This window comes from Drosophila santomea, chromosome X (genome assembly GCF_016746245.2).
Source record: "Drosophila santomea strain STO CAGO 1482 chromosome X, Prin_Dsan_1.1, whole genome shotgun sequence".
Classification (NCBI taxonomy): domain Eukaryota; kingdom Metazoa; phylum Arthropoda; class Insecta; order Diptera; family Drosophilidae; genus Drosophila; species Drosophila santomea.
The window spans coordinates 20,762,013-20,789,002 of record NC_053021.2 but is presented as its reverse complement, the minus strand read 5'-3'; the positions used below and the strand labels follow the sequence as shown (position 1 = coordinate 20,789,002).

Here is a 26,990-nt window from a genome sequence, read left to right as displayed (position 1 = left end):
GCTTATCGATATACGATGTGGTGAACTGGCCAAATGTGGTGCGGGCACTCGCTTACTGCGGTGTGTGCACTCGCTAGCGTGGGTACCGCTAAGGCCAAAATACTAGCAATACTAGAAATAGCAAAACTGAAAAAATTCCCAAAAGACAACTTCATTTAAATTTACACTTTAACCAAGTAAATAAACACATATTGCTAGCTAAAACGAACCTTCAAAAATATAGCATGCACGAAATAGAGCTACAGTTTAAAATTGAGCAGTTATTGAAAAACTGCAATCAGTAAACTTATTTCCATTCCCATACCTCCTGAAATCCGACACACATACGAATTGCAATTTTTCTAATGTTTATTCAGGGGATTAATAAAAATAAAATAAATACGTGGCATTTGTACAATTAGTTGTAGTGTTTCTTTCGATTTTATTACAGGCTAGCTTTAAGTAGGTTAACATTTTAAAAGGACTAGCACAGGGAGTAATCCTCTCAGCTCAGCGTATGTATATAAATATTGCGTATTTGTAGGCATATGTGATATATATTTGCATTATATATACTCATGGGGTTTTCTCGTAAAGAGGGGGCGAATACTTGGCGTTCTTGGAGTTGTTAACTAATTAGTTAAGGGCGGGAGCAAGTGAGCTAATAAAAAAATTTAAATTAATTATACAAAACAATTAAATACATTTTATAAAAGTACAAACATTATCTTCATCTCGCATCTCTCATCTGACTGGCATTTCTTTCGATTTCTCTTGATACGATTCTGCTCTGTCATGTTTTCTGGGGCAGCTACTCTGTCACGGCAGCTGCCCAGCGATCTCCATCCACATCCAGCTACCAGAATCTAACTTAATTCTTTTAAACCAATTTACACCTCGAAGGGACTGCGCTAAAGTGTTAAAATGAAGGTGACACCTCTAAGGTGCCTCTATCCACTCCATAAAACTAAACTCACACTGCAAGGATGCTCTTCAACTTCTGGTTAATAAATGCACTTCCCGAAGGCGATTCACTAGTTCTGGCCGGACTCAAAGGCGACATTTGATTTGTAAAACTAAACTAGCGCCTTAAAGGCGCTTTCTAAACGCTGTACAAATTAAACGCACACTCTGAGGTCGCCCCTTTTTTTTGATTTGGAGAACTAAATGTCCACATGGTGGTGCATGAATTAGGGAAATATAAAAGAACCTCTCGACGATGCTCCTTCAGTTGCCTAGAATTATAAATACACCTTGAAGGCGCTCCAGCCGTGGAAGCACTTGGTGAACCGGCGCGACTCCTTGTTCTTCATCGTGAGGAAGAGCTTCCTTGGCCGCTCCGGCTGCTTGATCCGCATGTGCTGGATGTACACCTGGGCGGACTTGTAGGCCAGCTTCACCTCCACCTCGCTGCAACGCGGACCCATCCACAGGAAGACGTGCTCGCCATTGTCCAGGATCATGATGTCGTCGTCGGCCAGATCATCCTGGCAAAAGTCGGCGCATTTCTCGGCCACCGTGTAGTAGCCCCGCTCGTTGGAGCAGCGGAACAGCCGCGTGTAGTTCATGTACTCCGCGTCTGTGTCGTAAGGCTTGCTGCCGCCCAGTGCTACCCAAAAGAAGTTCTCCGGCTCGTCGCCCTCGTTGAGAATCTGCGAAGAATTGTTGGGTAAGCGATTAACAAATTCGTGTACCCATATTCCATACTTCAGCTGAAATCTTCCCATTAATTTCAATTGACAAACACACCCACTACACCGGAACCATTGATTGATTGATTTTTGCGATACCGTGGTTACACCACACATGGAACCTACTTGCAAGCTCACCCACGGCGAGTTAAACATCTGCTCGGCAATATCCTGCACCAGTTTGGCCTCCTCGTTGCAGGCCTTGCTGCCTATCCACACGTACACAATCCCCGACTGCGAATCGTCCTCCGTTTCAAATGGCACATGGAGTATGTAGCTGAAACAATAAGCGTATTGTTTATTAAATATTGGAAAGACTGCGAGTGTACGTGTGCTTGGTCATTATCTTTTGGATATAATACTGGGGCATGTCACTTAGGCTGCTAGGAATTTCACTTTCAAACAACGATAAGACAAGAATGTTGATCCTATAAGATCGCACATGTCATATATCTTAAAATAGAAACCTGAACTAAATTGATTCCCACAGTACTAAATAATATGTAAAGTACTCACCAGAAGGCCGAATTGAGATGCACTGCATCCGGATTAATTTGGATAAGGCGCGTGGTGAGCGCACCGCCGTTTGATCGCAGGTGAAAGAACTCAACTGGTGACTTGCCCTTCGCCGTGAGCGCCTTGTCCTTCCGCTTGCCGGTGTGGATGATGAACTTCCGCTTGAAGTGGGACATAAACTTGAGGTTCTCCTGCTGCTGGAAGATCCGCACCACCTCCAGTTCCTCGCCGAACATCGCCTTGAACTTCTTCTGCAGCGTAAAGGTAAACGTGAGCCATCCCATGTTGCCGGCATTGCGTCCCTGCCAAAAGTAAACGACGCACTGGATCTCGTCCTCTGGTTGATTGTTGGCGCTGGATTTACTGTCGTCTGCGACTGGGTTCGCACCATCTTCGGGGCCATTTTCGGGCTCCTCGATGGGAATGCAATAGCGACAGAGGAACACATAGCATTCGCCGGTGTAGAAGCGACCCAATTCCTCCTCGGGCAGCCGAACGAATTTCTTGTTCTCGAGTACAAAGGCCTCCATCATCTCCAGATCGTAGTTCCACTCCTCCTCCAGCTGTTCCGCCTCTGCCAAGGGCATGGCCGACTGCCGGGGCATAAAAAGCGCGGCAAGATCCGTGCGCGTCTCCTGCTGCCGTGCCCACTGTGTGAGATTTGCGCCTGTCTTGGCCACCGACTTCGCCGTTCTCGTGAAGTCCACGGCCATTACCTCATCCCAGCCAGCGAACTTGGTCCGGAAGATCTGCATTTCATTGCCCTCGGGCACACGCATCACGAGGGCGTATTCCGGACGATCCATCATGTTGAAGAGCTCACGACTCAGCTTGACAGCGGCTGCTCGGACCAATCTCGTCGACTTCTTGCCAAACCAAACGAACAGATCGGTGTAGCAGTCGAGTATGTAGACGTGTTTGCTATTTAGCAAGGTATGGCATAGTTTTTGCTCAGGTAACTCCACTTGCGGCAATTCCAGATATCCCATTCCCAGTTGCACCTGGTAGAGGCGAGGCTGCACCGGCTGATAGTCCTCTGGAACGTGCTCCTTTGGTGGCTCTGCGGCAGCTGCCTCCTCCGGAGTCATGTCCAGTCCTTGCCAGAACTCCGGACTCTCCTCGCCCTGCCGCTCCAACTGGATTTCACACTTGTTCTTCCGCTCCGTTTTGCTGATCTTTTCCGCCATTAATCTGGCTTTGGAGTTCAGCGTGTTCTTCGATCTCTCGCCCATCCAAATGTAAATGTGGGTGCCCAGATCCAGGACAAAGGCGTGGCGAGGATCCAGCGAGGCAACAGAAGGAGCCACTGGCTCCAGATGAATAGTAGCACCATAGGCGTGCACTAAATACAATCTGGTGATATGTATCATCTCCTCTATGGTATAGAAACCAGTAGCTGTGCGTCCGCCCTCGATGTAGATGACTTCCGTCTCGAAGAGCGCCAGAAACTGCTCGGATTCATCGCCCTGCTCCTCGCGAACCGTTCGACATCGGGCACCCAGGAAGTTTCGTAGGTTCACTGCATGAATCGCAGCACAAGCTCGTTTGTCCAGGGTGGCTTCGTTGCCTATCCAAAAGAATATTTCCCAATCGAGCAGGCCCAGGTCATCGAACTTGGTCTTGAGAACTATGTAGCAGTCGCCCTCGTAGAACTTGCCGTGTACAACCTCCTCAATTTTGTTGGGCAGGAAGTTCTCGATCTCCCAAATGGTCAAGCCCGGCAGCTGGCCATCGTCCTTCTCAAAGAACTTGGAGTAGTCCAGTTGCGGTTTTTCCAGCGACTCGTCCCACCTCTTAGGTTTCAGGGATTCTGGCTTGCCGTCCTCGGGCAGAGCACCCGCATCGTTATCCTTATCCTTTGCCACGTCCTTCATACCCTTGAGCACCTTGGCAGCATCCTGATCGCCTTCGCTGCGAGGACCGCGTCGTAAACGGATCTTCCTCGCCGTTGAATCCTTGGGCGTTGCTGACGATGGCATTGAAGGCGGCACAGCAGCCCCAGCTAACCTTAGCTGAGTTTGCAGACTAAAATCTATGTTGTAGAACTCAAGACTGGTGGCTTTACTCGTTTCGCTTGGCTTGGGTGGCATCACTAGCTCCGGATTGTTGCGCAAGTCCAACTGATCCAGGCCCTCGAGCAGGTGAATGGCATCGGGCAGGGTTATAAGCCGATTGCAGCTCAAGTTGAGCTGCTTCAAAGCACCACATCGGCAGAGACCCTCTGGCACCATTTCCAGCAGGTTGTTGGCCGCCGAAAAAACCTCCAGAGCCCCGAGTTTGCCGATGCCCGAGGGTATGCCCTCGAAATTCAGCTTATTGTCGTTCACCAGCAATCGCCGCAGCTTTGGTAGTTTGCAGAGGGCAGCAGGAAGCGCAACCAGTTGATTCCGCGACAGATTCAGCGACTCTAGGCGCTGCCAGAGCTCCACGCCGGAACTCAGTTCGGTTAGCTCGTTGTCGCTCAGATTCAGTCGCACCAGGGTGACCACATTGTAGACGCAGTCGGGCAGCTTGGGCAGGGAATTGTGCGACAAGTCCAGCTCGCAGAGATTGGCTAAACTGTCTAGGCTGGTGGGGAAATTGAGGAGCGTGCGCTGCGTGCCGCTCATCTTGAGGACCTCCAGGCTCTGCAGCGATGGCAGTTGCCGCAGTTGGAACAGCTCCAGCGGATTGTGCGATAGGTCGAGGGTTTTCAGATTAATCAGACGTCGCGTCTGCGGCGGCAGTGTCTCCAATCGATTGTGCGACAAATCCAGGAACAGCAGATCCGTGAGATGGATGAACAGCGGCGTAGGTATGCTCTCGATTTGATTGTTGCTCAGGTTGAGCACTATCAGGTTCTTGGCTCGCTCCAAGCCCTCGGGAACCTCCTTTAGTTTGTTGTGCGACATGTCCAGCGTGGTCAGCTCCTCCAGATGAAACAGCTCAGGCGGTATACCGCTGTTCTTAAGCTGATTGTGCCGCAGGTCGAGGGATCGCAGGCAGGACAGCTCCGTCAGCTCGCCAAAGATCTTCTCCAGGCGGTTGTGGTTCAGCGACAGGTGCTCTAACTTCTGTAGGTGGCCAAGCTCCTCGGGAATCTCTGCCAGTTGCGTGCGATCCAATGTGAGCCACTGCACCCGCGACATCTGCCGCATGGAGCCGGGGAATGTTGCCTGCAATGGAATCAATCATATTTTGGGATTATCTCTGCTTCGGACTTATGACTAATGCCCAGGTTTTTCGTGTGTGTGCTTTTCGGTGACCTGTTTCCTCGCTTCTTTTTTTTAGAACCTGAACCCCTCCGAAAAATCAACAACGTTGCGGCCGTTTTTGCTGGTTGTACTCACGCTGAAATCATTTTTCGTAAAGTCCACACCGCGCACGAACGGCAGCACGCTCATTTTGACCACATAAAATGTTATATTTGTTATATATTTGGGCTCAAGCTGCTGGCCCTGTTTTTCGTTTCTTCTTCTTTATTTTGTTTTTTTTTGCACTAAAAAAAAAGAAGAGTAGCTGGTGACCGTTCACCGCTCCCCCAAGCAAACGGCTTGCCTTCTGGTCGCACCTTAGTATGCAGTTGCCGGAACTGGTCACACTGAGCACTTGACTAGCGTTAAGCAACACTGAAGTGTTGGAAATCACAGAAAGCACACTCGCGTCTCGCCTTGTAGATTCAGTTGGGTTCGATTTAAGCTTATTAGTCACATAGGATGGGTGCTTTGTGAGCTTTAATATATTTAAAAATTTGGGCTTTTGACGAAATTAATAGCTTTAAGAGCCTAAAATGGAATTTAACACTTTTAAATATTAATTTTGCATGGCTTTGAAAGTTTGGCCACCACTGTATAAAAATTGATCAAGTCGAGTGTGACCGTGAATGGCTAAATACTGTGTGGCTGATTTTAAAATTATTGTGAATTCCCGGAATCGAGTTTAACGTGACCTAAATTTTGAAATTTATGTTTCTTTTTAAAAATGAGAACTGTTATTTTCAAAGGCTCCTATGGTGTTGGTAAAAACACACTGAGCACAACGGAGTACATGATCGAAACCCAGGTTAATATTTTTAAATATCTTAAGAACTTGAAGTAATACAAATAATTTGAATACAATTAACTTTCCTAACTATACATTCGTTGTTTGCCTTAAGACTTTCATATAATAAAGTAAATAAGTGTTTTATGTAATAAAAATAATCTGTAAGTGCCGAACTCTTCGGTGTATGCTAACTGGTTTAAGGCGGTCACACTGGATGGGGTTCGGGTTTTTCAAAGGGTCCTTTTCGTCCTGGGAAAAAAAAGCAGCAACATCGTATCGTGAGCATAATCCAGAGGGTGTGACCAAATTGAACGACACGAAATTTTCATACTTTGCCCAGTCTTCGGAATGTGAAGGTCCTCGCTCGTGTGTTTTGTTGCCCTTTTACCGATATAGCTAAAACATAAAATCAAATCAAGTCTCCAAAAACAATACAAACCTGAATGAAATTGAATAGATACGCAAGTGCAAGAAATACGGCAAATTGATCGAATTAATGCCAACTGAAAATAGTGCAGCAAAAAGTAATAATTTAGAATTTTTGGCCGAGACACTCGGCACTGGGCTTTGTTTGTTGTGGAAAATTGTGTACCCCCGAAAAAGGAGTGTTTTCATTCGCCGTCGTTCGTCAATAGCTTAAACGCCAAATTGCTGGCGAATTGCATTTATGCCGTTGTTGTGTGGGTGTGTGCGTGTGTTATTGTTGCATTTGCTGTTGTGTAGCAAACGCACTTTGCAGTTGGTGTTTGCGTGGGTGCGGGAATGGGTGGGGGTGGTATAGACAGAAGAAGTGGGGTGGGCGGGGTTGGCGGAAAGTGGGCGCAGCAATTACGAGAGAACTGCCAAAAGAAATAAGGATAAGGAAGAGGAAGAGGAAGGGAAAGGGGAAGCAGTGGCCAGAGAAGAGCGAACTTTTAATCAATAGATATACAAACGCACGCGCAGCCGCGTTACCGTTACTCGCACACTCGCTGTCGCCCCTTTGCCATACCTCTCCGATGCTGTTGGTGTTGTTGCTGCACTGGACGAAGCAGGAAGAGGAAGCAAGTGAACAAAATTGCTATTGCGCTGGGCAGCATCGTTCGTCCTCAATCCCGAAATCAAGTAAAATGAATTGAGGAGAAAGTACTGAAAAATAAAAACATCCGCGTTCGCGCAGCTAAATCGTTTAACGGTATAAGTTCAAAACTAATATCCATGAACCGGCAAGCCCTGGGCTTTGTTTTTTAATTGAAAAGTGCCCGAAAGTGTGGGGCAACCTACTTATTGAGCAATTAAGGCCATGCCCCCCACGCATGCACGCCCACATACTCGTGTATGTATGTGTGTGAACATGCAGGAGCCGTTAGTTCGAGTATGCCCAAAAGTGGGGTTAAAATCGAAATCGCAGATCCCTATAGAGCAGGAGAAAGAAGAAGACAAGACAGCTCCTTTTTGCATATTTCAGCGGATCTGGGAAATTATCACGTACATACATATGTACTATGTAGTTTGTGAATTCAGGGTTGTTCAACATGCATCAGTTTGTGCTCGATATACTTCAAAATCACTTGCAATTTGTGTACATACATATGTAGTACGGATAATATGAACAATAAGATGCTCTAACTGGGTGGTCTATAAAATGAATGGCGTAGTTACAAGTGTACAGCCGTTCTAGAGATCAATGTACATATTTGATTGCAGGGTGAAAAGAGTATATTGCGTTTTCCGACCATATAAGGAATATATGTATGTATGTGCATATGCATGTGTGCACAAATGTGCATAAACATTTTATTGGTCAGGATCAGTAGTTATGCCCAACTATCAGTACGGACACGACTTAACTTAAGATCCTTAAAACTAAACATTCACGGAACGCTTTGCAAACATTGCCACGCCCACAAATCGCGTGATTCTGCGGTGTGCACATTTCAAATATCTTGTGCGTGTAAAGTTGTTACGCCGTTTGGTATGCAACGTTTTTGCTAAGAAGCGTATTGTTTTATAAACAATCATTATCAATTGTTGTCTGCTTTGGTTGTTTTTATATTGTATTATACATTTCTATGTGTATAGAATACAATACAATTAGCGATTTTAAGTACAAATCAGAAATACAAGAGCATTTTTTGAATATTCCAATCAGCCTCAGCCTCTTAAGGTCAAATTCTTATCGGTCACACGTGAAATCTATTAACTGAACTAGTAAGTGATAGTAAGGGTTTTGAAAAACGAACACAGTCCATCTGTCAGATTTCATTGACTTGAGTTCACTTCAGAAAGTGCTTTCGGGGCCTCAGAACATATAAATTAATTAAGGAACGAACATTTCTGGTTACCTAATATCCCTTTTCCCCGGTTCCTTCACCCTTTCTCCAGTGCACAGCAATTTGGATTTGGTGTCAAGAGGTTAGGAAACTCAGGCCCGTGAGCACGTAGCAGAAAAACGCAGCTGTAACGAGGGAAAGGAAAACCGCTAGGAGCAACAAAGGACAGGAAGAGCAGGAACACATTCCGATTCCACAAGGGGAGGAGCCGAGGAAAGCAGGCCAGGATGGGCGACTATCACGAGTTCACGGACCAGTACAAGGTGCCGGTGATAGCGAAGCTACTCCACGCCCTGCCCCACTACAACATCACGTTCCACAAGATCAACAGCACGTTCCGACCCAACGATGAGATCTACTTGGAGGTGAGTAAACTCTTTCGGTGCAGTGCAGTAGTACTTCCGTATAGTGGATTCAATTGACCCAAAGTACAGTTGAAGTTCGTTTGAATGTTGAACGATTATGATATATAAACCTACTATGCTGGTTTTAGCAGAATTTTGAATTTAATTTGTTTTTAATATTCAGTCGGATGGTCTCTTAAAATTGAAATTACACAATTAAAAACTTATTCAATTTCAATTGTTTTTGTAATAAATTCCAACACATCTCCAAAATTCTATTAACACACGCATCTTATATAAAAACATCCTATATACAAACATATAGTTTATAGAATAGCTTTTCTTTTACAAGTTTTACCAACTTTACTTCCTTTGATTCCACTTATAGAGCCTGGGCATTCTGGGCTCGGTTCCGGCTGCCCTGCTGATCGTCTCGTTGCTGGGACTGCTCTTCTATCTGATGACCCGCTGCTGTGACCGGAAGCCGCGGCCAGCGCACTCGATCACCAGCCTGAAGGTGGCACTGTCCATCGTGACGGTGATGTGCTGTGCGGCGATTGGATTGGGATTGTACGGGAATGATGATCTGCACAACGGACTGCTGGAGGTGCTGACGGCGGGCAGGAAGGTGGACAATCTGGTCACGACCATCCGGAATCAGACGCACATCTTGGAGAACACGCTGACGAATCGCATACGGCCGCAGCTGGTGGAACTGGCGGACATCTTCGATCAGCCAGTGTCGAATCAAACGGCCCTCTCTAAGCTCTTTGTGTCGCTCAATATTGTCCAGGGAAATGTTACCCTAGCCACGAATGCGGCCAGCGATATCCGACGACCCCTGATGGGCATCTCCATGACTCACTTCCTGACGGTAGGCAACATTTATATCCACATGTAGACAGAAATAATGCCAAATTGATGACATTTGTATCCCAACAGCGCGGAGACCAATGGGAACTGATCCGCTGGCCGGGCACGGTGGCCACCTTGGCCCTGCTCCTTGTGTTGTGTGCCGTATTGCTGGTGGGCGTGGCCCGGCACTCGCGTTGCGCCCTAATCCTGTTCAGCGTGTGTGGCTTGCTAGCCGTTACCGGTTCCTGGCTAATGTCCGGTCTGTATCTCTCCTCCTCGGTGGCTGTCGGCGATCTGTGTATTTCGCCAGCGGATTTCCTGGTGTCCACGGCTCCCAGGGACCTGCCCACGAATGTGCTGCTGCACTACACCCAATGCGAGCCAGGTCACACGAATCCGTTTACCCAACGCCTGAGGGAATCACAGAACTCCCTAAACAATGCTCGCAGTGCCATGGCCACAGTTATGAAGATATCGCTGGTGCTCTTCAAATCCTCGGGGCTGCAGCCCAAGTTGGGTGCTGTGAATGCCGATCTGAATAGCAGTGAGAGATTGTTAACTCAACTGACTGCGCTCGTAGATTGCAAGGCAGTGCATCACAATTTTTTGGCCGCCGCTCGAGGACTTTGCGAGGGAGGATTGCTGGGACTGGTTCTTATGCTGATAGCCAGCTTTATTGCCGCCATTTTGCTAACCATCATGGTGTGGGTGGACTCGCACACGTGGATTTATATACGCAAACGGAATGACTATGCCCAGGTGGATGAGCCGTCGTATATTTCGCATCCGGCACCGCAGAACCACCAGCAGATGATGAACGCCGCCAGGACATTGCCGCGAAATCATAATGGGTATGTTTTAGAAGATCCATTCGTGACCCGTCCCGCCCGATTCCCGCCTCCATTCTCTCGATCTCTCTTTCTCTGTTCTCTCTCGTCCCGTTTTCTCTGCTCTTGCGCCATATCTGACATTCCAGGCACTTCAGTCCGCCGGTGATCAGCGGCTCCCATACGCTCCAGCATCCCAGCAAGCGCCAGCAGCACGAGATGATGGCCCACGCCCACATCCAGCAGAACATGCGCGCCATGGGCACCCACACGCTGGGCCGGCTGCCGTCGCACAACCACAGCCCCACCCACATGACCGGTAAGTGGGGAGCCCGCACCACCCACTCCCGAAACTCAACTCGAAACACACGCCCACTACTCTATCTCACTTTACACTGAGGAAAAAAACGCCCTAACTGAAAGAGCACAGAAAATGTAAGATGTGATGAAACCCAAAAAGGCAACAATTTTCAAAATGTATGTTAAGAATTTGGGCATTACATCAAAAATATTTCGTAAATTTTGTGTATTTTAAAAGTATCAAATTTTTTATGAACAGATTTCTGATATTATGTGAGCTTTCATTAAGGCGTTTTTTATCTCAGTGTCCGTGTACATATTTATATCAATCTTAGTGTCCACATGTGTATAAAGTCCAAAGACGAAATTGAGCTGGTAATTCTGTGTAATTCAGAAATATCTTAAATTAACTTACTTTGTGTATTAAAAAAGCGAAACATAAATACGTAGAACTTTAAATGGCATACATTATTTATAACATTCATACAATGTTGAGAAAGAAGTAAACAATAAGCGCTAACCGATTTCATCGGACTATGAATATAAATAACCGTTACTTAACCGATATTTTGAAACTAGCTTTGCGGCAAACCGCTCAATTCGCTCTCATCACGTGTATATTCTTCTATATAATCTCATTCCATGCTAAATGCCCGTGCCCATCCATCGACCCACTCCACGACCACAACATCGTCGCGTCGACCACCTGCATCCTGCATCCTGCATCCGCATCCGCATCCAACGTCCACATCCACATCCTTCGTCCAACCCGCGCCTATTGCTAATCGTTGTGTGTGTGTGTGCATTTTTGTAGGTCCCAATAATGGTAAATATGCAACCCTAAGCAAACAATGCAAGACATTGGAAGCGAATGACTTTTACTGAAAACCGTCGCCACCCCCCGCAGCAGCAGCAGTCGCAGCAGCAGCAAACGCCGCCGCCAACATGCCGCCGACCACGCAGGCCGCCCAACAGCAACAGCAACAGCAACAGCAGCAGCACCAGGCACAGCAGCAACAGCAGCAGGCACAGCAGCAGCTGGGAGGACCACAGCCCATCTACTGCCATCATCCCCACCAGCATCCGCATCCCCATCCGCACCAGCATCCGCATTCGCACTCGGCCGCCGCCGTGGCCGCTGCCGTGCAGCACCAGCATGCGATCTACCACCAACAGCAGGCGCAGCAATATGGCACCTATACCACTGCGGCCCACCATGCACCGCATCACCTAGGGCCGGGCCAGAGCCAGATATACCAGCAGATTCCGGCGCATTTGGCGCCTCAACTGGCGGCCAATGGCAATCCCCATTCCATATATCAGCCGCTTGTTGCCGTTAGCCAGGGCTCCATATATGTATCCAATTTAGCCACAATGCGTCGCCAGAACAGCCAGGGCGGCCCACAGATACCGGCGCACCAGCATCCACCCAGTTTGCATCAGCAGCAGCAGCAACCACCGCCCCCCTCGCAGCAGCAGCAACAGCTGCATCAGCTCAAGTCCCCGCAGCAGCACCAGCAACAGCTGCAGCAGCAACAGCTGCAGCAGCACCAGCAGCAGCAGCACCAGCAGCAGCAACACCAGCAGCAGCAACTTCACCAGCAGCAACAGCAACATCATCAGCAGCAACAGCAAAACGAATCGGATGTCGTGCCCATCAGCACGGCCATGGATAGCGCCATTTATGATCGGGATAAGCAGATCTACAAGTGCTCCACTTTGCGGCAGGGCGGCAAGTTTGATCCCAAGTACAAGCCATCGATCCTCAACTGCCCACTGCCGGAGATCCCCAAAGATGCGGAGCAGCCCAAGGTGGAGTCCATCTACGAGCAGCGTCAGCAGGCTCACCACCAAAACTATTCCAAGTAGGTGTTGAGGTGCATTTTTACCAGGGTGCCAATTAAATAACTCCAAATTCCTTTTATTATTGCTTTAAGAATGCATTAAACATCATAATGAATGCTTTTATTCTATTATCTATCAATAAGCATAATTAATATTAATATTAACATTTGTTATTTTATTTTATTCTTTAAAACATGTTTACTATTATTTTGCATGTTCAAATGTGTTTAAATCTTAAAATGTTATGTTAAAAAATTATCTTTGCGTATTATTACCAACTTCGAAGTTTGAATCCCGTGGTAGAGGAAAGGGTATACTAGATTCTTTTAAAACTAAGAATCAGATAGAAGAAATACCGTCCGTCTGTCTTTCTGTCCGCTCATCTGTCTGTCTGTCCGTTGTCCGTATATATTTCGAGATCTCTAAAGCTCGAAATTTTAGATTACGCATGCAGAATCTAATGACACATACTCCTTGCAAGTTTGTATCAAGACATTGCCACGCCCCCTCTAATTCTTTTTCTGCTTCTGCACATCGCCGTCTCGCTCGCACTAGCTGGTAACGGGTATCCGATAGTCGAGGAACTCCACTATAGCGTTCTCTGTTGTTTTGGATGATGTTTGCTTGTTTTGCAACTACTACCACGCGACCATGGTTACAAGATTACAAAACGTTTTGAACAAAAGGCCTCAACAATTTGCTATGATATCCTAAACTGAATCTTTCCTCTCCGTCCAGGACCCTGCAGCGTCCACCGATGAAATTGCCGCCCCAGATGAAGGCTATTCCACCGCCGCGCATAGGCACACCCACCTCGCCGCCCCCGCCCGTCGCCCAGCCGCCGAACGAGGCCAATGGAGGAGTGCCGTCGGGACTGCAGAACGGAGAAGGAGGAGGCGGTGTAGGAGGAGGAGTAGGAGGAAACGCCAACGAGGACACCTCGCTGCCGCCGCCGCCGCTGGAAGTGCAAACGGAGGCGACAAAGGGCCGAATGGGAGCAGGACCGGCGGCCAATGGCAAGGTGCTGCACAATGGCGGTGGCGTAGGAGTCGTAGCCGGCGGAGGCGGAGGAGCGGTGGACGACGATGATGATCTGCCGCCGCCACCGCCAGCGATAACCGACGAAAGCAACTATGCGGTGACGGAGCTGTAAGGTGGTTGCTGCAAAAACCACAACACCCAGTGAAGGCAGGCAGGACATATAAGACAGGAATTGGTCAGGACTTGGGATTGGGGCGTCTTCCTAGAACTCGGATGTAGGATAGATAAACATATATCGAGGGAATTGGGGAAATGGGAAAATGGGGAAATGGGACTAATTATTGCTGGAGCGGCAAGTATTCCTTCTTGATTTGTTGCATTTAACGTACATTTATCGTATCGTAATCGTATCCTAGACCGGAGTCCTGCGTTTCGTCCTTTGTACATACTATACACCGAACTATACCCGAACATTCCAAGGAAGTCGACATGAATTGACATGGATTGGAACACAGATACTAGACACCCGCAGACAGACAGATGGACGGACGGACACATGTAACATATATCAGCGATCTATTACTTATATAAATATATATATATATATATATATATATCCATTTAGGACACGGTTATTCCTTTTTGATAATAGCATATTTTTACCAATTTTAAAGCGCTAAATTGTCAGAAAGAAACCATTTTACGGGGGCTAACTTATTGTATTATACAACATTAATCTACGAAAATATATAAATTGTATATCCTCTACAACAGAAAACAGAAAACAGCAAAATGAAAATGAAAACCATACCGAAAACGAAAGACCGACACTTGAACCTAAAAAGCAACCACCAAATATTCAAATCGAGTTCGGATCGTAGGTCATAAGTTCTAGAATCGAACTGTAGTAGAAAAGTTAGAAAAGATTTTTTAGGCACTTGTCGGGAGTCAATTTTTAAGTAGAAAACGGGCAACTGAATGGATGGGCAAATGGGCGTGGCAGGTTCTAACTAGCTTTTTGGTTTGGATAATAAATGTTTTTACTTGTAAGTGCGAACTGCCAACGGAATCCAGACAAAAATATTTAAGATTAGAATAAATTAATACATCTTACATCAAAAGTCGATTTCTGAGTCTGGAGACTTTTGTGACACCACTCAATAACTTTTTTTGTTTCGTTCGGTTTATATAACTAGCTAACGAACTTTCCTCAAACTTCTACAATAGCAATACACATATGTGATAACTTTTAGTCATTCCGATTTTCGAAAGACCTATGTTTATTGGCCATACTCACTCGCAAACACTTTTCATGGCCTAAGTTCCTGACTGACTGCATTTATACCTACTCCTAAATAAATGTTCACAAATCGAACAAATTAAAATTAGCAATGCTAACATGAAAACACTCCCTACTTTACGTTGCAAGCGAATCGAATCGAATCGAACCGAACCGAACCGATGTGACCTCGAGTATGCCAAACCTACATTAGTTGAAGGACTTAGAATTATTTAAGCACCCAAGGACTCGTACTGCTACTGTTAAGACGCCGAGCCCGGCCACTGCCCATCCCCGGCCACAGCCATTCAGGGGATCCCCCGTTTAGTGCTCGACTCTGTCCTGGGTCTGGGTTGTGCTGCGGACGATCCCCCCCCCCCATAACTGGACGGGATCGTCCGGGACTGGCGGGCTGAATCGGATCGGATGGAGGATTCGAGCCCGCGATTTTATTGTGTATTTAACCTAAGCTTAACATGGAATGCATTTATTAAACCTAAACTTAAACGAAGATATATGTAGATACTTAGTGGGCTAACTGTATATTTAGTAGCTAAACAAAAGGCATGCATAGTACTAGCTAACTAGCGTAAACCAAACAAACTGTAACCCAATAGACGAGAGATGAACAATTTGGACTTGGTATGAAACCGATAGCAATGCAAAACTAACACAATGTACTGCCCCCCCTCCCCCAAAAGAACAAGACAACAAATGAACAAAACAAGCCGACGAACTACAAAGTTATATAGATATGTATACACACGCGATATATACACGAATAGATATTATAAAATAGTTATAGACAAGATACTTAAGCCTATCGACAACTATATACCAGCGCAACTCACAGCAAGCATAATCGAAGCATTTTTGAGCGAATCCCGGAGGGCAACTTCCAACTTCCGGTGGACGCCAAGTGGCCAACCAACTAAGTCGCACCCGAACACTGCCCACACAGCAAAAGTTCTCAACTCAACATTTACTAGCCATAATATACATACACCTAAATACCTAACGAACCCCAAACTAGAGCGAACTCCCATTGAAATGATCAACTGTAAGATATTAACAATCGGGCACTCGGATCGAAATTGGCTAGAAACGGAAACGAAATCGCAAGACATGGGCGGCATTTTTAAAGTAAATATGTAAAGACGCTGTAAAGAGAACGGAGCAAACTAATCGAGTTTTTTATTCGCTTATTATACAATTACCAGTTATAAAAACAAACGAAAATACGAAAATACAAAAAAACAAAAATACAAAAATGCAAAAATACGAACAAATCGAACAAACAGTCTTCTCAAGGGGCCCTTCCACACAAAACCGAATCGAAACTGAATCCTTTAAGGATCCAATTCAAGGATTCCGATTAACAGAATAACAGATGCGAAAGCCGCGAAGGAGCCCCTTGGGAGGCAAGGTTTTGGTCATGGGAGTTCCGAGCCCAGATCGGAGCTCCACCTACACGTACATATAAATATAACACAATTAGTTCGTAAATATATTTCTGTGTTAAATGTTGTCATCGTACGCGTTGTAGTTATTACAAAAGAAAATCCCTATGAATAACGCAAAACAAGTGGGCCGAACTCCTCGAATTACCCAAAATCCGAGAAATGGCCAGCTGGAGATTCCAAACGAAATTCGCACATTTTTTTCAAAGGCTCGGCGGCAGCAGCAATAAGACGAGAGAAGATCGAGTTGTACAACATATATATATATATTTAAATATATAGTATGCATAGTTAAAGCAAATGTAAAGAACAGAGGCATAAATCGAAGCGCTTAGTGGCATATTAATAAACGAGTAAATGTACCACAAAGGCGATTCTAGCGAATCGCAAGAACAGTTTAAAAATTCTTGTAAGAAGTACGAAATACAAAAATTAACTAATAAGTGTGTTCCAGAAACCACTTTTGCCCCGTCTGCTTTTCGGAACTGTTCCGATGAGCGGCAGAAACCAAATTTCTGGAATGAAAACATATTTTATGCGAAAAATCGAAATGGGTCGGCGGGTCGACGAAAAGCGCGCAGTCAAGAGGAATTTCTTTCAAAAGCAAATAGCGGCAAAGTAAAGCGCTAAAAAACATTTAACAAAAATATTAAATAAAATAAAAATATAAAATTTAATTGCATTAGTTAGATGGAGAAGTGTTGTTTTTTAATGGGAGCCGATGGAGTGAAGAATGCTGAAGGTAGGTTTGCTGAATCACAACATAACAATAAACTATTTCAAACGATAAACTTTAAAAAAATATTTGAAACCATGTAGAAGGCGGTAATTTAATTTTAGTAAATAACGCAAAATGTGCAAATCTGCGGAAAAAAGGTTTAGAATATCGGATCATAAGTTTAGGAATTATTATGTCGGTTTATAATAATAAGATGCGATTTCATCAATTAGAAGCGAACGGCGTACAAAAAACACATGCCTTCTCTTTCTAAATTATTTCACTTTTTATTTTGTATAGTTTCCTTTTATCATATTTTGTGCAGATTTCTTATAGCAGCAATTTGTATAATAAATATATTTTTGTCATTTAATTATATTCTTTTTCCTTGTTTTCTTTGACTTCTTTAGTGTGCTGTCACTTAGCTTAACAAATAAGAATAGCGCAATTTATTGCTTCGCACAATTGAACATTGAAGAATTGCCTATATATTATGTCTCTCAAAGGTACTTGCATCAGAATAATAATTACAAATTAAGGCAAACAAATGTTAAGGTAAATTATTACAAAAAATACAAGCGAAAAGGGGACTGAATTCCGCACATTTCTTTCTGATCATTATCAACAACAATGGTGGGAGTAGAGTATAAGGTAAAATAATATAATATATAATAGAGATATATAAAAGATCATAGAAATAGCCATATATAAATACATAAAAGCAATTGAATTGGATTTTGCGTTATCATCTTTTCGGGCGAACAATCATCTCATCTTTGGAATTGTTTTTGTTTTTCGTTTAAGTGGGGAAAGTGGAAATGAAGCCCTTCTTATATGGTAATCTGTTCAGTTTTTGTCGTCTACGCGTTTCTGTTTAAGCCTTGTTTGATATTGCTGCTTTTAAGGCCTCTCCCACTTTGAAATCCATTTTGCTGGCTCTGCCTTGATCTAAGTGTGTGTTTTTATCTGTTATCTGTTCAGTAATAGGTATAGTATTTTTGAAATATACTCGTACTTGTGTTAATTATTGTTAATTGCACTGCTAGCGGCCACTAGCTCGGGAACGTTGGAGGAGGCGGCACTGCTCTGACTAACAGTGCGGGCGTGATCCACATGGTTTTGTGTCGGTGCCGCAGACGGTGTCGCTCCCGAAGCTCCTGCTAGCGATCCTGAAGCTTCTCCCGATTGCACAGGCGTCCCCTCGTCCGTTCCAGTTGCGTGTCCGGGTACGGGCTCCACTGTGGGAAAGACGGGCGGCGAAGCGGGTGCGCCCACGGGCGTCTGCACCATTGGAGTGGGAGGCGAACGATTCGCTGGCAACTGATGTGCAGTGGCTCCAGTCATCTGCATGTGGTACCTTTGCAGAAAAGTTAAAGAACATTAAATCGGGACACAATATCGAACGACCTTCGGAACCCACTTGTAAATGTTCTCGGTGCTTTCGACAACACCTTGGGTGAGATTTAGGCTCCGCCCCTTGATGCCCGACTCTTTGGCCGGTGGGGACCACCAGTTGAAGACGCGTCCCACCACCGGCACGTGGCGCAAGATGCCCTCCTGCCAGAGCTTCTCCTCCGATTCGCGCTGCAGATCTGCGGTAACCGCCTCAATGCCCTGAGTGTAAAAATAAATTACGACATGTTACGTTAATCTAGCGCGATGGTGGTAGCCAACCTTTTTAACAATCTCCGACATGGTGTCCAATACCCGCGAATTTTCCTGGACGCTCTTGCCCACCGTGACCACCAAGTCTAGCAGCTCTTCGACCTCCGTTTCGTGGGTGACCATTCCGAATCGCACACAAATCAGGCCATCGGTGCCCTCGCCTAGTGAAAAGGCATTGTCTGTGGACTTCAGGGCCTCCACCAGGTCGATGTTCAGCTTGTTTAGCTCTGTTTTGGCCTGGTCTGTCAGCAGGGACTCCCAGCCCTCGGGCACGAAGCGAACGCCACCCATGCCCGCCCATTCGGGCAGTGGAACGAGGCGCAGCACCTCGCTGCGCTCCACCAAATGAATGAAGCGTGCTTTGTGCTTGATGGTCGCGCGCAGGATGTCCACATGTGCCTCTAAGCTCTGTGCGAAGCTCTCCAGGTTCTCGGAGCTCGGCGGCTGCTCACCCAACCCCAATTCCAGCGGACAGTAGCGGATGCAGCTGCCGTGCGTCGGGTGTTCAATCACCTCAAAGTCAAACTGCAAGAACATGGTAATTAGGTTCATACAATCGGGTGATTCATTTCACACTGCATACGTTGGGACAGTCGCGTTGCAAGATTTGACCCAGCCAGGAGTTGAGCCGGTCAAAGTAGGAAGCATTGTTAATCTTCTCCAGCGGCTTGAGGCCTTCGGCAGTCTCTCGCTCAGCAGCGGCGGCGGCTATGGCGGAGGAGCCACTCCCTCCCAACGGAATGGTGGTGCTGCCGTCGAACTGATAGGCGACCACAGGGGCGGCGGCATCAAAAAGCGCCTGCACATCGAAGGGGTTCTGAATGACGTCCGACAACGAGGCTCCGGTCTGCGCTCCAGGAGTATGGCTCTGAAAATGAGAAAACCCTTTGGTAAGCTAAATAAATTTTTAGGGAAATTTTGCAATAATTTACCAACACCCGGATGCCCTCACACTTCGATGCGATCTCGAAGAGAATACTGCAGGTCTGGAAGGCCACATGCAGCCGCTCCGCAATCGCCTTCCGGCCCAGAGCCTGCAGACTGGTCCACAAGGACAGGGCATTGAGACGACGCGACAGTATGGGATCGGATTCGAAGGCACTCAAAGCGCTGTTCTGTAGCGGACGGTGCAGCAGGACGATCGGCAGACTGGGCACACCCAGCCAGCTGCCCAAATTGAGGGCCATGGAGTGGAGCACCTCCTCCACATGGCCCTGATTCTGGGCGCAGACCAAGGCGGCCAGCCCGTGGCCACTGGCATGCAGCCACATGTTGTGCGCCTTGCACACGTCCCTCAGCCGGAGCAGGTTGTCCACATAGCCACACAACGAGGCACCAATGTCGGCGACCACCAGCAGCGGCGTCCGGTTATTGCCCACATCCTGCTGAATTTGCTTTTGCAGCAGCGTCACATCCATTGTTCCGGACTGGCTGTGTTCCGGTATGACCTTGATGGCCTCCAGCGGGATGCCCAACTGGCGGCAGGCGTAGTGCAGCCTCATTGGCGTCGTATTCTCCGATATATAAAACGTGGGCTGCGCCAAGGCGGGTATGCCACCCTCCAAGTACCCCGGACACCTGGCAACGATGGCCAGTCGCACCGTGCGCAGAACTGCGTCCGCATTGTCTGCGTGGAAGCTGCTCGCCGGGTGGGCAAAGTGAAACAACGTGCCCAACCATCGGGTGGCGTCACCGGAAATGCTGTTCGTCACCCGAAGCAGCTGTTGGCGGTCCAGGTGCGACAAATAGGCCACAATGCTGTGCGAGATGAGGGCCAAGTGGGAGACGTCATCCAGGGCGGGCAGCGGGAACTCGGGATCATCGTCACTGTCCGTGTAGGAGACCAATTGCTCCAGGGACTTGAGAATGTCGGAGGGCACTCGGTGCTTCGCTGGCAGGAGGTCCTCACTGATCACCCGCTTCCCAGCCTCCTCCTCCTCTTCCTCCTCGTTCTCGACGAGATGTGGGTTCTCTGGCGTGGACGATACCTTAACGTTCTCCAAGCGCTGCAGCACCTGCGAGGATCGCAGCTCCAGCTCCGCCAGGCCCGATCGAATCTATAAGGTGAATACATGGCTAATTAGGCGGCACAGTAGACAAGGTAAACAACAGCGCTCCAGAAGTTGACGTGTCTTCCGTCGTCGTCAGCAAAAGAGAAAAAAGAAAGAAGCAGGGCGAAAAACACGAAACACTCACACTGGAAGCGGCGATTTCGGCCACCGCTGGCGTTGATTGGCCCGGATCCGGTTCTTGGTCTACGACCGGACTCTGGCCGGGATCGTCATCCGATCTACCAGCCGCTGACATGGTTTCAGTGCGGTCTAAATCACTTTTAACTTATCGCCTGCGATGCAAAATAATTGTTTTCGTTTCGTGCCACTGCGTCTGTGTGGGTGGGTGTGTGTGTGTGGAGCGGGCGTGTGTGCGTGTGTTGGTGGGAGAGAGGCTGATGTGGAATGGTGTGACCGTAGTGGGGGCGGCGGAATAAGACCGCAAATGGTGTACGCTATTGGCCATTGGTTCTGGTGATGGAACAAGTTCGCGGCTAAATTGAAAAACTTACCTAATATCATTGTAATTTACGGTATTTAAAGAGGTTGAACTACTGATGTTTAACCGTATATAAAGAATATAACATCTACGCGTTTTTTTAAATTCAACATTGATCAAAAAACAATGAGATCATATCATTTATGTTACCACTCACTCAAATTAACCACGGCTTGTGTCCCCGCTGAGTGTGAGAAAAGCGATTTCCGTATTTTAAAGCCACCAGCGCACGGTCCCACTATCGATAGTTGCGAAAAATTATCGATGCTGCGAAAGTGCGATAGTATCGAATAAACATGAGTTTGTGCATGAGTGTGGGAATTTATTAAACAAAAACGAAACGCGGACAAACTATATTTATGTAATAAACGCCAAGCCGCAACGCCAAAGAGCATTGAGCAGATCACGGCTAGGTCGTATTATTTCGGTGAACGCACCTCTCAATCGACTACAATCATAGTGCAAAAGCTCAATCAATTGATTCGTTTTGCTCAACCAAAAACAAAATCTATCCCCAAATCGTTGCGATAGTTGCCAAAAAGTAAAATCAACTACACAAAAACACAACACACACACACACGCGTGCAAGACAACAAAAAAGAAGAAGAGCAGACGCCAGCTATAAAAAAGGCCCCAAAGAAGTGAAAATAAGACCATCCCCCCCTTCTCCACCAAAAAGGGGTAATAAAACTGGGCGACGACTAATAATTGAACCCAAAAAACCCGCGAAAATTTGTAGAAAAACTATTTTCCAACAAAATAACTAGAAGCCTTGTTATCGATTTTGTTCCGTGTGTTTGTGTGTGTGAAGCGCGCCCGCGTGCGGTTGTGTGGGTGAGTGTGTGTACGTGTGCTCTCGGCGCGTTATCAAAAACAACAACATTCGTTGCAAAAGGAGAAATAAAGAAGAAGAAGAAGGAAACTTCTTTAGCCGGTTGCAAAACGCGCCATCTCGCTCGCACCGCGGTCAATCGCGGATCGTGGTCGATTTATCAAATTAATCGTCCCGAAAAAAAAACACTGTACAAGTAGTTGAATTATTTCAAATGATTTCGCTGCTGCAAATGAAATTCCATGCACTTTTGTTGTTGCTATCAAAAGTATGGACATGCATCTGTTTCATGTTCAATCGCCAAGTGCGAGCTGTAAGTACTAAAATTGTCTGAAAGCAGAAGAAATAAATCAAGAACGAAAATAGTTTTATTTTAACCCGCCCGAAACCCCGAAATAATTCCCAACCCGCTCCCGCAATCGACATCAAGTACTAATGCTTCAGAATAATAATAATAAAAGCGGCCGCTCTGATAAGACTTTCAATGATTACAGTCCGCACTCGCTGCATTGCACAGTGAGTGTGATGCATTCGTTTTGGAAATGTATCTGAAGATTTCCATAAATAAATTTTATTTAAAACAAAACCCAAAGGGAAATACTATTTTTTTAAAAGTCATTCCAACAAATTAATATAATATAGTTGTTTGTATCCACAATCTTTTCAATTTCCAAAGTAAAAATTTAGTTTGTTATTATATTTCCGAAATATATTAACGCTACTTCAAGGTGGGACAAGTTTTAAAGTAACTTTTAGTATATACATGAACTAGATTTCTTATATTAATTATGTCTTAGTATTAATGTAAAATGTGTAATAGTTTGGAAGTTATATTTATTTCTGGGTAACTCTTAGCCAGCGACACCTTTCATAGAGTATGCCTTTATCAAGATTTTCCACACGTTTAATGGGGCTTTTTCCGCCGAATCCCCGCTCCTCCGAGAAGTGCTGTCCACTGTTCACCCATCCGCCTTATCGACCACCACCCGCCCTCAATGTTCTCCACTAGGCCGGCAGTTTTGGCCAGAAATCGTGACGCGGCAAAAAGCACTGACCTTCGACCTGCTAACTTGTACTTTCCCACCATTACACGCTCAATTAACGCCTAATTATGTAGATATCGCTGAATCCTCATCAACATGATATTTTATTGCACAGCTAATAATTCATAAATTTGTAAAACCATTTAAATGATTTTTTCAATATTTATTTATTTATTTTAAATGATAATGGCTTCATTTCGGTATAATACATCATTTATAAATCAAAAATTGGGGTTTCCTATGCACAAGCGATAAACGCAATTACTTGGCCTTTTTGATCACCTCCAACATCCCCATGCACCCCAACCCGCAAAGTTTAGTGACGTACGACCACCAAGCCCATCATATATGAAGCCCATGTCGAATGCCTTTCAAGTACTGCTCCGTTGATTATGTATTAACTTTCTTAGTTTATCCAGTACCAACCGGTTAAATACGAACTCTTCCCGCTGTCACCCGTCTCGCGGCACCGCCTGAGCCTGGTGCAGCGAAAGACCCTTGTTCTGGACCTGGACGAAACTCTGATCCACTCCCATCACAATGCGATGCCCCGGAACACGGTTAAGCCGGGCACGCCGCACGACTTCACCGTCAAAGTGACCATAGATCGGAATCCAGTACGCTTTTTCGTGCATAAGAGACCGCATGTGGACTATTTCCTGGACGTGGTAAGTTCTTGAATTTATTAGTCAAAACGACCGAGAAAATTAAGTTGCCACATCACCTTATTCCTTGTTTCCCGCAGGTTTCGCAGTGGTATGATCTGGTGGTCTTCACTGCCAGCATGGAGATATACGGAGCGGCGGTGGCAGACAAGCTGGACAACGGACGAAACATCCTCCGGAGGCGATACTACAGACAACACTGCACGCCCGACTACGGATCCTATACCAAAGACCTGTCGGCCATCTGCAGTGACTTAAATAGGGTAAGCTCGGGAACTTGCAATTCCATGCCAGCTATCAGGTCCAACTTGGAAATGAAGCTTACTTGCAAATTTATATGGATTTAATGTATTGTTAAGTAGAAAGTGCTGCATAAGGTAGATTCTACTACAAATTACTAAGGAATTTATATTAATTATTGTCTGTAGGAGAATTTGACCCCAATATTGACCGCCGTTCTTTACAGATATTCATCATTGACAATTCGCCCGGGGCCTATCGCTGTTTTCCCAACAACGCCATACCCATCAAAAGTTGGTTCTCGGACCCGATGGACACGGCGCTGCTGTCGCTGCTGCCCATGCTGGATGCGCTGAGGTTTACGAACGACGTGAGATCGGTGCTGTCGAGGAATTTGCACCTGCACCGCCTCTGGTAGCAGGTGGGCCGCTTGTCGCTAGTTTAGTTTATCTATTTAGGAGGAGCAATGATAGCCAGCGAAGTGGGGATAATATCTTCTGAAATTAGCAACAAACATGGTGGTGCTGTGACACATTAACGAATTTTTTCATTATTATTATTTTCACCATTCAGTCAGATGAGCGGAGGACACACAGATAAAGGAGAAAAATGAGGATAGATGATAGATTGACAGATTTGGAAGCGATGGTTTTTTCCTTTTGTGTATAGAGACTAAAAGATTTTGTAACAATCTAACTATACATGCATATTTGTTCTTATATGTAGACCAGCTATGTTTATTAGAATTATTTTTTTTTTTTGCTTGTTTTGTGCGGGTATATTTTGATTATAATATCAAATGGAAACTCTTGAATACAGTATATATATGAAATTGAAGCAAAGTAGAAAGCGAATTGTCAACATGAACAAATTTGTCAAGTTATATATCATATTATTATAAATTAAATATAAGGCCACTTACAACAAGAGTCTTATAATTTCTATACCATGATAACATTTAATTATTATGACACGAATTGTTTTTGTGAAGATAACGAGACAAAGCAAAATACTTATATTTATACAAATTAGTTGATTACGAAACTTTCCTGGACATCATTATTATGGATAATTATTGAATATGTAACCGATTCTGTATAGACTTATATATGTTCTGCCCTCGTTTCCTGTACAAAACTAAACGAATGGAAGATCTTCAAGAGTTTCATTGCTTGCAAACCAAACAACACTTTTTTATGGATAAGATTTTTGTCTTTCGGGGAAGTTATATATTTATACAATATATATATAAAAATCTACTACTAAGCAACAACCAACAACTATAAACTACTATTAAAGTAAACAACAACCGACAAGCAAGCAAGTAAGGCAGAAGTTATATTTTCTAAGGCGAGCCAAGTAGCAAAAAGAATTAAAAATCACATTAATTCTGATAGGATCGGATCAGATCAGGTTAATGAGCCGCAGACTGGGACAGATATATATAGGGAGTTTAGAGAGCCAAATCACTAATTATACGAGAACCGAGTTAGTCTGAGAATTGAGAAATCGTGGCACATCATCCGAGGCATCACAGGATATTCAGGAAAGCAGCAGAGGAATTAAGCATGAGAGAAAAAGAAACACGTGAAAACTGCTTCCATAGTTAATGTTATTTCCAAAAGCATAAATACAACACTAAACTAAACAACAAAAGCTTGCACACGCCCTTTCCCTTAACCCCACCCTTATCCAATTGTTCTTTTTATCTTACTGTACATTTATAACAATCAATATTTGTTTATTTATTGCAAGGAAAACGAGAATAATACGTGAATGCGATGTTGTTAATTTTAAGTAGTTTGTAGCAAATTTGTTAAACTGAAGAGTAAATGAAATAAATGAGAAAGGGAACACGAAATCTGAAAAAGAATTACAAAAATACAACAAAATCATACAAAATCAAAAAAAATTTGTTTTCTTTAATATGATGTTTGAATTTGGCGCTCTCTTTCTGTTCTGCAGAATCCGTCGTTTAACAGACTGCTAATGCAAAACTGTTAGTGCAAATTATGTGCTGTTAAGCGCACAAATAATGAATGAAGGTCTCTTTTGGTAAGTTGGCACAAACTATTTGATACTCTATTTGGAACAATAATATGCTATTTATTTATTTGAAACTGCCTTCCGCTGGTCTGAGTAACAATAATATGTTAGCGTAAGAAAAATGCTTACATGTTGTTAAACACGATTTATAAAGATATCTATTGAGACAAGCTTTTTATTTTGTATCAACTATTTAAGGCGTAGGCGTAATATAAAAATCATAACATGTTTTTTAATTGGTTGACTACATTAAAGTCTTTCGCTATGTCTTCCTTAGCAGTATCGATTATATACGTAAATCGATGTACTAGACATGTAGTAGACATGTAGTGTACTAGACATCGCAAAGTGCTGTTAGCTGTCACTTTGAGGTTATGACCGCCTGCTTTTCCGACAAAAACAGCAAGTTACCGTGAAACTGAAGCGCCGCAGTTTTTACGCAACGCAACTGGTAAGGAGTCGCCCGAATCCAGATCGCCTTGGCCCCAAGAACCATACAAGCATATTTAACACGAAGCCTCCCCGTATTTAGGAAAACCGAATCCATGGCCACCGCCGCAGCTGTAGCAAAAGTCGGAAAATCAGTGCACCGCATTTTCGTGGGCAATCTGCCGTGGACAGTGGGCCACCAGGAGTTGCGTGGCTACTTCCGCGAATTCGGACGCGTGGTGTCCGCCAACGTGATCTTCGACAAGCGAACGGGGTGCTCCAAGGGCTACGGCTTCGTTAGTTTTAATAGTTTGGCCGCGCTGGAGAAGATCGAGAACGAACAGAAGCACATACTGGAGGGCAACTACCTCAACATACAGAAATCCTAGA

At 45.2% G+C, this 26,990-nt stretch overlaps 5 protein-coding genes across 14 annotated transcripts; 3 read left to right on the top strand and 2 right to left on the bottom strand.

The window, feature by feature from the left end:
- Nucleotides 1–397: 397 nt before the first annotated feature.
- On the bottom strand, nt 398–6,146 carry LOC120457007 (protein flightless-1). 4 transcript variants are annotated; one of them, XR_005616895.2, is made up of 5 exons: nt 5,737–6,146; nt 2,187–5,341; nt 1,797–1,947; nt 703–1,631; nt 398–640 (listed from the first exon to the last, which is right to left on the bottom strand). XR_005616895.2 is itself a non-coding variant. In XM_039644161.2 (4 exons), the coding sequence occupies exons 1-4, from the start codon at nt 5,567–5,569 to the stop codon at nt 1,221–1,223; spliced, it is 3,771 nt and encodes a 1,256-aa protein (XP_039500095.1). In that variant the 5' UTR covers nt 5,570–5,673; the 3' UTR covers nt 398–1,220. The 4 variants fall into 4 exon arrangements, 2 of the variants coding, with proteins under 2 accessions (XP_039500095.1, XP_039500096.1); XR_005616894.2 differs by lacking the exon at nt 5,737–6,146 and adding an exon at nt 5,516–5,673; XM_039644161.2 differs by lacking the exon at nt 5,737–6,146 and adding an exon at nt 5,516–5,673 and having other exon boundaries at nt 398–1,631.
- Nucleotides 6,147–6,476: 330 nt separating this feature from the next.
- On the top strand, nt 6,477–17,043 carry LOC120455947 (protein tweety). 3 transcript variants are annotated; one of them, XM_039642486.2, is made up of 8 exons: nt 6,477–6,565; nt 8,574–8,886; nt 9,254–9,739; nt 9,808–10,571; nt 10,697–10,866; nt 11,662–11,673; nt 11,755–12,712; nt 13,431–17,043. In XM_039642486.2, exons 2-8 carry the CDS (start codon nt 8,749–8,751, stop codon nt 13,843–13,845), a joined length of 2,943 nt encoding a protein of 980 aa, XP_039498420.1. In that variant the 5' UTR covers nt 6,477–6,565; nt 8,574–8,748; the 3' UTR covers nt 13,846–17,043. The 3 variants fall into 3 exon arrangements, with proteins under 3 accessions (XP_039498420.1, XP_039498419.1, XP_039498421.1); XM_039642485.2 differs by having other exon boundaries at nt 6,520–6,733; XM_039642487.2 differs by lacking the exon at nt 6,477–6,565 and adding an exon at nt 7,321–7,383.
- A 734-nt stretch (nt 17,044–17,777) lies between these two features.
- On the bottom strand, nt 17,778–21,254 carry LOC120456021 (pyridoxal-dependent decarboxylase domain-containing protein 1). Of its 2 annotated transcripts, XM_039642587.2 has the most exons (7): nt 20,992–21,254; nt 19,728–20,852; nt 19,379–19,663; nt 18,805–19,320; nt 18,551–18,744; nt 18,146–18,487; nt 17,778–18,078 (listed from the first exon to the last, which is right to left on the bottom strand). In XM_039642587.2, exons 1-6 carry the CDS (start codon nt 21,100–21,102, stop codon nt 18,151–18,153), a joined length of 2,568 nt encoding a protein of 855 aa, XP_039498521.1. In that variant the 5' UTR covers nt 21,103–21,254; the 3' UTR covers nt 17,778–18,078; nt 18,146–18,150. The 2 variants fall into 2 exon arrangements, with proteins under 2 accessions (XP_039498521.1, XP_039498519.1); XM_039642585.2 differs by having other exon boundaries at nt 17,778–18,487.
- Nucleotides 21,255–21,614: 360 nt separating this feature from the next.
- LOC120455184 (CTD nuclear envelope phosphatase 1 homolog) lies at nt 21,615–25,986 on the top strand. 4 transcript variants are annotated; one of them, XM_039641120.2, is made up of 4 exons: nt 21,615–22,490; nt 23,640–23,888; nt 23,966–24,148; nt 24,352–25,986. In XM_039641120.2, the coding sequence occupies exons 1-4, from the start codon at nt 22,392–22,394 to the stop codon at nt 24,541–24,543; spliced, it is 723 nt and encodes a 240-aa protein (XP_039497054.1). In that variant the 5' UTR covers nt 21,615–22,391; the 3' UTR covers nt 24,544–25,986. The 4 variants fall into 4 exon arrangements, with proteins under 4 accessions (XP_039497054.1, XP_039497053.1, XP_039497056.1 ...); XM_039641119.2 differs by having other exon boundaries at nt 21,616–22,490; nt 23,631–23,888; XM_039641122.2 differs by having other exon boundaries at nt 21,619–22,026.
- Nucleotides 25,987–26,484: 498 nt separating this feature from the next.
- LOC120455186 (SRA stem-loop-interacting RNA-binding protein, mitochondrial) lies at nt 26,485–26,989 on the top strand. The gene is made up of 2 exons (XM_039641124.2): nt 26,485–26,622; nt 26,704–26,989. Exon 2 carries the CDS (start codon nt 26,717–26,719, stop codon nt 26,987–26,989), a length of 273 nt encoding a protein of 90 aa, XP_039497058.1. The 5' UTR covers nt 26,485–26,622; nt 26,704–26,716.
- Nucleotide 26,990: the final 1 nt, after the last annotated feature.